This window comes from Corvus cornix, chromosome 1A (genome assembly GCF_000738735.6).
Source record: "Corvus cornix cornix isolate S_Up_H32 chromosome 1A, ASM73873v5, whole genome shotgun sequence".
Taxonomy (NCBI): domain Eukaryota; kingdom Metazoa; phylum Chordata; class Aves; order Passeriformes; family Corvidae; genus Corvus; species Corvus cornix.
This window is the reverse complement of record NC_047057.1, coordinates 70778706-70791898: the sequence shown is the minus strand read 5'-3', so window position 1 is coordinate 70791898 and position 13193 is coordinate 70778706. Positions and strand designations below refer to the sequence as shown.

At 40.0% G+C, this 13193-nt stretch overlaps 1 protein-coding gene across 1 annotated transcript in view; it reads left to right on the top strand.

Moving 5' to 3' along the window:
* Positions 1-13193, top strand: part of PTPRO (protein tyrosine phosphatase receptor type O) — a 146820-nt gene that overhangs the window by 120730 nt on the left and 12897 nt on the right. Inside the window, 7 exon segments of the mRNA XM_039571681.1 lie at positions 559-627; positions 4081-4164; positions 7329-7364; positions 8644-8725; positions 9736-9826; positions 10381-10457; positions 12752-12886. Coding sequence (XP_039427615.1) covers positions 559-627; positions 4081-4164; positions 7329-7364; positions 8644-8725; positions 9736-9826; positions 10381-10457; positions 12752-12886 — 574 coding nt within the window.

Here is a 13193-nt window from a genome sequence, read left to right as displayed (position 1 = left end):
GCAATTGTTTGCTTAAATCAAGGAAATAGTCAAGTCAGTTTATAATTCATAGCCGAAAATAATAGACTTGTCACTACTAGAATGTTATTCAGGATTTTTTTTTTTCTTTTCCCTACAGTTATTTTCTTAACTCAAAATTACCTATAATTACCCTGTAAAAAGGACACAATTAAACAACTTCTCCTTAGAGTTGGAGCAGTGAATATTTAGTATAGAAAGGTAAATATTTAACATGTGTACTGAGGCCAGAAACCATTGCTAGAGCCAGGCTGTGGAAAGCACAAATCTGCACAGCAGCTAAGGTTTATTTGAGAATTTCATTCTTTTGAAGCATTTTTAGGTAGTTTGATCTCAGGTGGTGTTGAACGTTTATTGGTTTTGTACAATCATGGTGAGGGGTTTTAGTTATGTTTATTACAGATTATTTCAGACCTAGTCACAGATGTGAGTGTTCAGCACTTCCCTGCAACTCCAAGAGTTCTCTGTTAAATCAAGCTCTTTGCAAGTGTTGTGAATCCAAAAATAGTAACTTTTTACCTCATGGTCTTCCTGGAACAGGGAGTGCGGGGCTGGAACCTTTGTGAATTTTGCATCTTTAGAGAGAGATGGAAAGCTCCCCTATAACTGGTGAGTGTTTGAAGCAAAACTTATGTTTTTCCCCATCTCTGCTTCTTGGCAAATGTTATCTGTAATCTTAAAGTGCTTATTTTTTATGTCATTGCTGTCCCTCTTTAGGATAAAACTGCTATGCTTGTTAATTTAGTATTTTATCCCTTGAATGTGTTTTATTTCTTGAGTGATGACTGAAGAAATGCATTCTGTCACCTGCTATTTTTAGTAGGCAATGATGTACATACATGTCAGCCAAGTTGCATAGATGTGTTTTGGGAGGATATTTTTCTTCCTTTCTCTTACAGACATATTTCCTAAAATAACACAACTGTAGAAACTTGATCTATAAACCCATTAGCACTTCCATATATTTACATCCAGGAGTAAGCTTATTTGTAGAAGACTAATTACCAACTGTCTTCATGCAGTGCCATTAATTAATATTTCCTTGCATGACAAGACAAAGACAAGCCAACTCAAGTATATACTGTAACTTAATGTTCAGTGCTGTTGAAAAAACTAACAAAAAAAATCCCCTAAACATACCTTGCTAGTCTAGAAAATCACCTGCAAGAGTTGCAGGCACTGACTATGGACTCTAAATCATCACTGTCACCATCTGCTGAAGAGAAGTATTTGAGCAAAGAAAGTCTGTAGGGTTAGCTTTTATAGAAGTAAAAGGCTCTGAGAGCTACCTGACTGGCACCATTGTGGTCATTTCCATTCCTATTTTGAGAATCAGAGGAGTGGAAATGACAGACCCGAGGTTTGCTGCTCTGTTGTTAGCAATCTCTGCAAAAACTTCTTCCCTTTCAAGGCGAGTCCAAACACAGATACGTACAAGCATGACATCAGCCCCATTCCAGCAGGTCAGAAGAAGTGCCTTGGTTTTACACCCATGGTTGGCTTTGCTGACTGCTGAGAAGTTGGAAAGAAAAGTTGGTGCACAGGGAACTGCTTTCCGTGATCTCACAGGACACAGCCTGCCAACAAGGCTGGGATTAAATGGAATGACACTGCAGCACAACAAGCCTTTTGCTAATAAGCCTGCAAACTGAACTAACAAGCCCAGCAAATCTTGTCAATATCTCACTGTGCTGCTAATTAACTGGATATTAAACAGGATTCACTTGCTTGGTTTCGCTTTAATAGCAGCCAGCTGTATGCAGTACAAATGAAACCATCCCTCAGCTTCTCTTGCTTGGACTCTGTTAATGGGAAAAAAGGCAGAAGATCAAACACTCATGTTAATTAAATAGCCAAGCTTGAATGAAATTATTAAACTAGCAACAGATGTTATTAAAATCATAAAAGGTGCTTTTTTTTTAATGGGGAGGGAATGAATAGGTTTGGATGTGAAAGTAAAGGTTCTTGTTGCTTGATTTAGTGTATATGTATGTGTGTGTGTGTGTGTATGCATATATGTATACATACATAAATGAAGTTATAAAAATATGAACTGAGGACAGCATTCCTGCTTAATACCTCCACAAATTTTGTGTAAGTGAAGGCAGTGTGTGCTTATCTTATGGTCCTTACTTCTCTGATGGTTGTTCTGTGTGCCTCTGTTGTCTAATGTCAAGACCAGATTCACAGTCCATCAAGGCAGCCAGGTGGGAAATACGGCCCTGAAGACAGACAGGATTAAAAAACCCTTTTTGCTTGGACTCATTCCAGGGATCTAGTAAGGGAGCTATGGGTAGATCCACTCCTAAGGGAAGCTCAGCTCAGCAGAGTTTTCAGGACTTGAGCAATCTCTGTGTCTGTTTCTTTTAATTAAGTTCTTCAGTACACCTGAGCAGGATGTGAAAGACTGCATAATTGCAGAAAAACAGTACTGTATTTATTGGGCAGTTGCAAATTTTTCATATGTTGAATAAAATCAATTGGTTTAGCTGTCAGAGCTCCTAGTCTGTGAATATAAATCAGTTTGCAAGTATGTTAGCCTGTGATTTGATAAAACGCGGAAAATTCTTGCGAGGATTGACAGTGAAAGAATCCCAGGCTTGAATAATTCCTTCTGCCTCTGTAGGCAAGAGGAAGTAAAAGCCTCACGTGGAGTTTCTCAAAGGGAAGAGAAGTATTCCAGCAACATCATCACTTCTCTCTTCTGAGCCTAATGGAAACCTCTGTGGCACCAGAGATCTGTTCATGGAAAACCAAATTTCCTCCTCAGTCGAGTCCCATAGAAACTCAAACAACAGATGAGCCTTAAGGCTCAGATTGTGCAGCTGTTGTGGTGTATGATTAACCAGAAAGGGCTCTTGCTCCTGGCTGACCACACAGTCCCTGCCCATGCCTGGGGAAGGTGCCCTGCAGAAACTGCATGCCCATTTCCTCTACAGCAGCAAAACTCACTAAAGCATAACTTGGAGTTTTCACTGCATGGGCAGAAGATTTCCTCACTGGTTGGAAAACTGAGATTAGACATGATTACGCTTGACATGACTTATTTATCAGGAAAAACACAGTATCTGCCAGCTTCATAAGAGCCAAGAGTACTGAACAAGTAAATTTAACTTTGTGGTTCCTCTTTAGAACAGCTGCAGAAGGATGGTATCACTTTTAAGGCAGCAGATTTTCTGATGGGGAAAAAGCACACTGAGGGTATATTTGGCTAAAAAAAAATCCTTCTACTGGAGCCAAGTTTGTTTAAGTTTCGTGAGTTTTTCATGTTTGCAAAATACCTGAAGCCCATTTCACCAAGAGGTAGAACAGGCCTGAGTGGATTTCCTCAATGAATGCACAGCAGAAACTGGTAAGCAACTTGCAAATACAGAAGTTTAGAATAATTTTGTACTCATATTTCCTTTAGCCACAGTAAAATCTGCTGTGAGTAGTTATTCATACAAACCACAGTTAGAAGAACTGTTCAAGCAAAGTTTAGAGGAAAACCTAGGAGAGAAATTAAAGCACTCTGCAAAATGTTACATGGATGTGTTGAGAAATCTGACTCAGTAGAGGATATTAAGAGATATTGGAAGCATCTGAATTTATCTCTGGTATAGATCTTCTGATATCCACAGGATCACTTGCAGGAACAAACGTGGGAGATTATTGTAGCTGTATGTGATAAAAACAAACCATGTCAGTACTGAATATCTCAGAACATCAGAGAACAGGCTTAACAGCACCTACGCAACGGCTGGAAATCTGTTGATGTTATTTTCCTACTCATTTTACTCTCTGAAGATTGAGAATAACGGGCCTGAATCAATATGATAAGACATACTTATTTTGACCATATAGAATTTTGTGTCGGATAGCTGAAAATCCTGCAGAGGGTGTCAGGTTGAGGAGTAAAAATTCTAGGGATGCTAATAATATTTTTAGGAAGTAAGTAAGAAGTAGGATTTATGGCTTTAGCTGATTTTTAAAATAGAATTTGCTGATCTCCTGATTTCTGTTTGTCTTACTAACTCTCCTCACTTTTTCATCTTTATGTATGTTATTTATTAATGCTCACAGGCGTAGAAGTGTATTTGCTTTCCTAACTCTGCTACCCTCATGCCTTTGGACTGATTATCTTTTGGCATTTTATATTAATCCTTGGTAAGTGATTTACTTGTTTTTCCATATGCAGTGTGTAAACAGTGTGAATTTCTATTACATGAAAAATGTGTGATACCTTTGTTTTCAAACGGGTCAAAGCTTTTGAAGATTTAATTTTCTTGTACTAGAACATGGACTGGCGAGGATGTGGGTATCAAAGTATTTGCTACCCTGCTTCATCTGGTTTGTCTGTTTATGCTCCGACCCATTTTGGTATTAAAAAGCTAATCTTACAGTGGTCATTGTATCCATCTCATTGTTGTCTTTGCAAATTTTGCTGCTTCATTATAAGTCCTGGCTTCTTCTGTCCTGGTTATTTACATGTTCATTGCCTGGCACTGACTGCTGCTGCTGCTTGATCGTGCCCCACCTGTTTGGTGTGTGATGTCAAATACATTTGTTTTTTAAAGGTGCTCTTAGCTCTCGTGATATCAGTAAAAGTTCTGCTTTTGAAACAACCAGTTCACTGACAGTCGATACAATTAGGAGTCCCAAAGAGTAAAAATAGGGTCACTGTGAGCACATCTCATTGTATATGTGTGTATATTTAATACTTCAGTCTTTAAATAATTTATAAGGACTTAATAAACAGCTGATTGTTTTTTTTGAAAATACCTGACAAAGCCACTCATCTACTTAGAAGCAGAACTGTTTTACAAACCATTTAACAAATAATTATAATTAGGATCAAAAAATGCTTAATTCCTATAAAGAAACTGAAGTTCCTGATGGTCTTGAGTCCAAGTTAGAGGGTTTTACAAAAAAGGTGGTAATGAGGTTAAGATTTTCTTTCCCAAAGATTCTCCCTTGTCTGACCATGTGGCACCAAAGCCCTGGCAGGCCCACATCAACATCTTCAGCATAGGGATTTTTGAGACTGATTTTCCTTGAGTTACAGTGGGTCTGTAGAAAAACCCATCTGAATTTTCAGTGGGCCTAGAAATGAGACTGTTTATGTAAGTAAAGAAGGGTCCATTTCTTCTCTCAGGAAAACAGCAGCATGTTCCCCACACACACCCCGCTGAAGGGTCCTCCCCACCTCTCCAAGGTTCATGTTATATTGACTTGGAACTTGTCTGGTGTAAACTCAGCTAACTCTGGAGCTGCACAGTGGTGGAGGGTCAGGCAAGCAGGTGATTGTTATTTTGGAGGTCACACTGATCTCTCTTAGCTCTCTAATGGTCAAGAAGCCCAGGGTGGCCACTGTGGATGGCACTGCTGCAAAGAGTTGTATCTTCTTTTGCCCCTCTGCCTTTTTTCTTTTATTGCATATTAACTCACCTTCCAAGATGCATATCTTTCTTCAGAGGTTTCCTCTTCTCCTTATTTTAGTCTAGATGGTTAAGTTTACAGGAGCTGAAGTGGAATGAGATGAGATTAGTCCCCTCTCTTTGTCTTTTAATCTGTAGAGTAAATGGAATAACAGATTAAACACCAGCTAATGTTTCAAATGTCTTTGTTTTGCACGCAAGTTGGTTTAAAATATTTATGAACATTCAGGAAACAATTGCAATGCTAAGAATTAACAAAGGCCTCTTGAGGCTATCAAAGCACACGAAATTCTTGCTGAGAAATGTATGTCAATCATTTGTTTTATTGCCTCTTGAAGTGTTCCTTGGAGAAGCGTTCTTAGAAGCATTCCCATCATAAAGAGCATTTAGGTATTTTTTTCCTTTTCAAATTAATTCTTATGTGCCCAGCATTAAAAGGTTTACCATAGTCACAGGGGATAGACATGTGTTGAATAATTTAGTGGAATTAACTTTAAGATTTCATTGGAAAAAAATCTTTGAAGATGGAAAGTAAATACTACTAGTTTACGTGTACAGTACATATGAATGTACAGATAACATGATAGGCTGAAGAGATTTATAATATTTAATCTCCACATTAATATAAAGCTGGTATTGCTGTAGCTCTTGTTAATTCTGCAGGCAAAGCTCCTCGTCTAAATGGAAATGTACCTTGATAAAATAAGAAAATTACTACAGGTTGTGCCTGCTCCAGAAACTGAATGTTTTGTAGAAATTAATTTTGGAAAGTAAATGGTTATTTTTTTTTAATATAATGTCTAAGGGTAGAAAAATAAAAATACTCCACTTTTTAATATTTCTTTCTGTATATTTTCATTATTTAGAATTTAGTCTTCTCCTTTAATTTACTAATTGAAGCTGTGAACCAAGTGATCTAGAAATAATTTTCATATCACCATAAAATTTAAAATAGCATCATTATAATGTGAAAAATGAACAGATACTGTTTAATGCCCAGGAATTAAAAATTGATCCTACTAAACTTCCTTCTGAGTAAGCAAGAACCTGTTTGTCCTCTGTGGCTGATTGAAGAGAGGAGATCAGTAGTTTTAGACCTCTAGCAAGTTATTCCAGGGTGCTTGCTTCGTGTATTTAATCTTAATGTTTGCTTAACTGCTTGGTGGCAACAACAAAATGAACACACACCCCCCCCTCCAAAAAACCACGTGGTGGTAGTTGGCGTAGGGCAGTTCTTAAGCCTGATCCTTTGGGTTTTACTGCTTAACACACTCAAAAACCTGCTCACAGCTGTCGCTAGTGAATTATATCACTTATAAATCATTGTTTCACATGACTGGCACAATTACCTCCAGCTGTTAAAGGCAATTAAATTATCTAAGGTTTAAGCTTGAGTCCCGTTGAGGTCAGTAGGATATTTGCCATTGTCTTCATTGATCATCATAAGCCGGTTATGAGACAGGCCCTTTCTTTTTTCCTTCACCTTTTCTTGAAGTTGCAAGTGGTGGTCTTGTCCCTTTACCCGACAGAAGCTTCTCATTCCCAATTGCTCTCTAGTGTTGACATCCATTTCCAGGCTCAGCTGGGTTCAGGCCCTGGGGACTCAGCCCCAGCCCACCCAAAGCCAGTGGGCCAGGATTTACAGGGGACCCATTGTTTTTGCTGGGCACAGATTTTCCTTTTCATCGGCGGGTCATTCTCAGGCACAGAATGGGATATTCATCCCATTGGAGTCGACAGAAATGCTGCTATCAGCTTAAAATTGTCCAAGTTATTATCACCAATCTCCTCTGGAGTATGATGAAAAAATACACATTCTTAAATCAGTACTGTCTTTGAATAAAAGTTGTACAATAGCTTAATGAATGAAAAACACTTCCTTTTATTTTACAGGAGTAAAAATGGATTAAAGAAGAGAAAGCTGACCAAGTATGTAACTTCTTTGATATTTAAAGGAATAAGTCTTAGACTAAATATGCATTATGGATTAGATGGCATAGTGGTATTGCAGTTACAGATATAGAAAACTTCTCCATAGACATATCCCAAGAGCAGTATCTGAAGGCAGAAAACAAACAATAATTGGACAAAAGCAATTCTGCTCAACAAATTGTAGTAAAACATATAAAATTAGTCATCAGGGAGAATTATCAATTATCCAACTTAGTGATTTCAACAGAGTTTATCCTCAGTTAAAAATTGTAAATGGTGAAAAAACTGGGATGCATTTGTTTGTAGTGATATTTCCCTCTTGACATGGGGCTCTCATTACAGTTGTTGCTAGAACATTAGATCATTAATGGTAGCTGGTAAGCAGGAGTAATTAAGTGGTGATAAGACAGGTTCCTTTGGGCATATTGCCTCAAAGTAAATGAGAAGATTGCTGTGTACATGCTTCGGTAGCTGGTAAATTAGAGTATGATAATTAGGTGAGAGAAGCTGTTTACCTGTGTTTCATTACTCTGAGTGTCAGCCTATTTATTTCTGTGTTATGTTCAGGGGCTGTGCCTGACTAACAGATAGATCTCACCTGGCAAAAAAAGTGTGGAAAGGTGGGAGTCACTAAATCAAGGCTAATTCATACCTACTGAAGCTCTCCATGGTTTTGTATAGTTTTGTACCACCTTCTTTAGCCACCATCTCTCTGGGAAGACAGTTTGACTTCTGACAAATGTGTGTAGCTCCCAAAGCCAGCAGAGAAAGCAGGCAGGCAGTGACATCCAAAGTGCTGGTTTAGGGGATTTTTTTTTTAGGTGGAACTTGTGAAAAAAAACCCAAAGCCTAAATATGAAATCCATTTTGCTGCATGAGCAAAGCCCTTGGGGATATACCCACCTGTAAAAGCAGTTCAGGGACCACTGATTGATCACAGGAAGGGTGTATGGGCCCCTCAGAACAGTGGTTGCCTGTGGGTAGAACAAGCCCAGCCTCCAAACCACAGTGCTTACTATCATCAGCACTGCTCCACTGAGGCACCCAGAGGGGTCAGCAGCCCCCAGCTTCTCTTTCTGGTGCCATTATGATACAAGGAATGGGCAATACACCCACCATTTGATGGCCCTTAACCACCAGGTTCATCCTTACTTCTTTCTAGCATTAACAGTTCCAAACAGATATTTATGACTTGCTAGTATTCTGGGGGAAAGAAATAAAAGGTAGGAAAAAACCTGGGTTTTTAACTTAATTTCTGTGTATTTTCCTTTCAAAGCCCTGTCCAGTTGGATGATTTCGATGGATACATCAAGGATATGGCCAAAGATTCAGATTATAAATTTTCTCTGCAGTTTGAGGTAAATAAATCTCTGAGGGTTCTGCCCTCTGCTACCTGCCATGCCCAGATCAGCTTTTTCAAGATGTTAAGTCTGTGTGGCGTGCTGCTGGGTGCTCTGTGTTGGTTGATGTGTGGTGTTCCTGGGCTTCACTTCCTCTTCTGCAGAATTTGGAAGTGGAGTTTGGTGGTGGTGGTGTTTGGTGTTAAAGCCTGCATTTAGTAAACTTGATTAGAGTGGCTCATCACATTCAATTTGAGTTAGTTGCCAGAAAAACTGACTTGCTTTAAGTTTAGGACATGCTGGCAACCTGAAGTAAATTTGGGATTTAAATGGCTCTATTTTATATATTTAATGCCCTTAATTTGAGAGGAAGTGTTGAAATGAGGAAGTAGCATCAGAAATCTCTTTAAGGGCAAGGAGATTTCTCTAAGACAAGTTCAGGTGCATTTTCTTAATTACCCAGAATTTAAAGTCAGCTTAGTAGTATAAAACTAAACCCCATCCCTGGCCTAGGGCTGTTTCCCAAAGATTTAAACATGGAAAGGCAGCGGGGAGGACTCTCAGGGTGTTACCATGATCCCTCCCTGACAGCAAATTCCTCTGATGCACATATATTATATGTAACTACTGAAGATAATGACTAGAAAGATCTTCCAAGCTTTTCCCCCAAGACTGAAAGCCACTTGAGGACTTGAAGAAGCCCCTTTAAGGGATGACCACCACAGAAATAACTGGCATGGCAGTGTTTTGGCTGAGCGTGGGTAGGGAGGAGCAATTCTCTGTCACAGCAGGGATGGCAGCCGTGTGTTGGAACATCAGCAGGACAAACCTTAGCACTGCTCTCCAGCTGCTCAGAGCCCAACTCAGAGGCATCAAATAAGGAAAATCAGTGTAGCCCTGCTGTCAATTTATGAAGCGATTTATGAGCATTTTTTGTCTGGTACCTGCCACAAGTAATCACTGCACAAAAAATTATTCTCTAAGTGTTTTTGAGGCTGACCTTGGCATTTTCCTTGCTATTATCTCAGGAGCTAAAACTGATTGGGCTTGACATACCCCACTTTGCTGCTGATCTCCCCATGAATCGCTGTAAAAATCGCTACACAAATATCCTGCCATGTAAGTACAACACACACTAAATCCTGCTAAAATCCCTAGAGAGGGCAAGAGGAGTTTTAATAAGAAAATTGGAGAATCAGGGGATTTTCTAAGACTGATAAAAGCCTGTTCTACAATCCTGCTCTTACAGAGAACCAGGCAAGAGATGTTTTTTGTTAGCTTTGAATAGATCTAGCTTCCTGGACATGTTTATTGTGGCAAGAGTTTGGAGGTGAGAAACATAAGGTCTCTTATGCTACTGAGTAGTGTTACTGTATTTCTCTTATGATTTTAATGAAACCTAAGGGAGCCCAAAGGGACAGCACTTGGAGGGGGTGTTTGCAGAGCAGTAGTGATGGTGTGTCCATGTAGTGTTTGCTGAAGCAGACGTTGCTCTCTTGGTAAATACGAGAATTTTCTATTTTTTAATAGATTTTTTTAAAATTTATTAAGATTTTAATAGATTTTTTTTTTGCCATTCCTGTAGGAGTGATTTAAATTTTGCCTAGTTTTGCCTAGAGATGAGTGCCATGTTTGGGAGGCAGTTTTTTTCCAATTTCTTTTTCCTTTTACAGATGATTTTAGTCGTGTCCGGTTAGTCTCAATGAATGAAGAAGAGGGATCTGACTACATTAATGCCAACTACATCCCTGTGAGTACAGAGGTCTGGTCAGTGTGGACTTCAGTGTCCTGCACACCAGTCAGAGCATGGCCCTTGAGAATAGCACAGTATCTCCTGGAAGCTCAGTCATGTTCTCAGCATCTCCTTCAGCTTCCAGATATTTTGCCCACAGGGAGCAGCCACCAAGAAAAAGAAAGGGAAGAAAAAGGGGTGAAGGGGAAAGATTTTTGGCAGAATTTTGCCACAGTAGCACTGGGTGAGCTGTGAATCTTTGCGAAATTTTGGTTGGACTGGTAGGGAAATGAGCAGGAAACTCATTAAATTTATCATTTAACTCATTAGGGCAGTTAAATGATTCGGTGGCCTTTTAAGATAGCGAGGTAAAACATAAACCTTTAAAAGAGAAATTTTTCTAGATTTCTACTGCACACAGAAAAGAGGGCTAAGCCAGACACTCCAAATGCACAAAATGCACACACAACCCAGATGGTGTGTGGAGAGAACTTCTGCTTTCTGCCTCGTCTCTGGTGCTTCCCCTGGGCCTCCCTCCACCTGGCAGGGAACAGCCACTTACCGGGGGTAGCACCCACAGTTTCAGGATAATTAAAGTTCAGACAGAGCTGTAGCCAAATATTTTGACACTGGGGGTTGGCTGAAACCTCATCAGTTCTCTCCACTCTTCCCCTGAGCTCATGCAGTCACTTGGGCTTATCTCTGCCGCTGCCACAAAGGTTTGCCCCTCTGGTCGCCCCTGTGCTGTGAGCTGGAGAGCAACATTCACTGGGCTGCTCTGTGTGGAGAGGAGACAGGGCACCACAGCAGCCCTTCAGGAAAAGGCCTTTCCCTTGGGGATCACAGACAAATTTTTGCAGTCCTGCTGTAGACAGAGCTGGCCCAGCCTGTGCTGGAGAGAGCTGAGCGAGCCTTATGGAGAAAGGAGGAGCCCCTGGATGAGTCAGTGGAGCAGCTTCTCTGTCACTGTGGCATTGCCCAAGTGTGCACTGTTGAGCCAAGCGTCTGTAGTTGGCTTCTCTGTGTCCAGAGCATGAACCTGAGCACTCACACTGCAAGTGCCTGAGTTCACAGAGAATCAGGAAAGAAAAACGTTCCAGGATTCAAAAGCACTGTGCACAGCTCAGGAAACTTCTGTGACGTGGGATTGTGGATAATAGGACCTTAAGTAGCAGTCCTTTTCAGAATTCATTTCTGCTTTGCATCTCTTTAGTTCTTCTTATAGCACAGTGCTGACCATGGAAACCAGGATAAACATGTGATATTAAAGCTGGGCTTTTCCTGACGATCGCTTCTCCGCTCAGTCCCTGCCTCCAAACACAGAAACCAGCGCTGATCTGTGTCCCTGTGCTAACAGGGATTTGTCACTTAGGTCAGACACAGCCCACGCAGACAAACAGGCAGCAAATTCTGTGTAGTGTGAGAACTCAGATTGAGCTGATTTGTAGAGATGTCTGGAGGAAGCCATTTGTGGGAAGTGCTCCCAAATCACAAATAATTTTATGAGCCACGTACTGAGGTGGCACAGAAATTGCCCAATTTGCATGGGATCATGCTGTGTGTTGGATGGATTTTTTTCTCTTGCTAGGAATATAAAACAACTTTCCAAATGCAATTTTGATGATACAATCTCAGCAAATATGGTAATAGCAGATGCCAAAAGGGTCATTCTGTGGTCTTTTATTATAGTCTTAATAGCAGTCTTTTGGTTTTGGAGAGGAGAAAGGAGTCTTTCCAACTAAAATCATGTTCATGGGGATAGGAGAGGGAACACATGGATATGAAGCATCTGGGCAGCTGTTTAGAGCATTGACTCAGCATTTTCTCTATTATTTTAAGCAGAATTCTAATTAATGTTTTATTAATTTAAGTCCTTATGACATAAACACCTGCATATAATCCTGTTCCATTGACACCAGTGACTGAAAATCACCACAGTTACTGCTTGGGATAAGCAGATTGGGCATCTGTAACTAAACAAAATTACCAAAAATTACATAATCTGTAAGGAGCTGGAACTCCCTTTTAGGGTTCTTATTACTCACTTTTTGCCTTTTCTGCTCTCTGGGCAAATGATTTGTATGGTAACAGCTTCATCTTCTGTCCTTGAGATTGCATATACTTTGGGAGCATCAAAAGCTAGCAGAAGTTGTCATCACAAATAAATACAAAAAAGAATAGTAATTTCTTTATATTAGAAGTCACTTTTAGAGCTACAAATTGAACTTGAGCAAGCTAAAAAAAATCTGAAAAATACGTGTTCTGAAGCAGTAACCATGTTGGTAAGCAGGACCTATCTCTTTGTCTCTTAGGGTTATAATTCACCGCAGGAATACATTGCAACCCAAGGACCACTGCCAGAAACTAGGAATGATTTTTGGAAGATGGTTCTCCAGCAAAAATCACAAATTATTGTCATGCTCACTCAGTGCAATGAGAAAAGACGGGTATGTAACAAAATCTTGTATGTGGTGTGAAAGAAACTACCCTGAAAACAGCTCTTTTGTGCTGAGTGAATGTCTTTGCATTGTTTCTGATCATGAGGCAGCATCACCACCAGCCCTGGAATGGCATCTGCCTTCACATTTCAGGACCTTCTTTGACATTCCCTGATGTTCCCTGACTTCCTTTGACCTTCCTGGAGCTTCTTTATCCTTCCTTGACCTTCTTGGACCTTCCCTGACTTGCTGCACCTTCTTCGACTTTTCCTGACCTTCTTCAACTTTCTTTGAACTTTCTTACCTTTTTTGACCT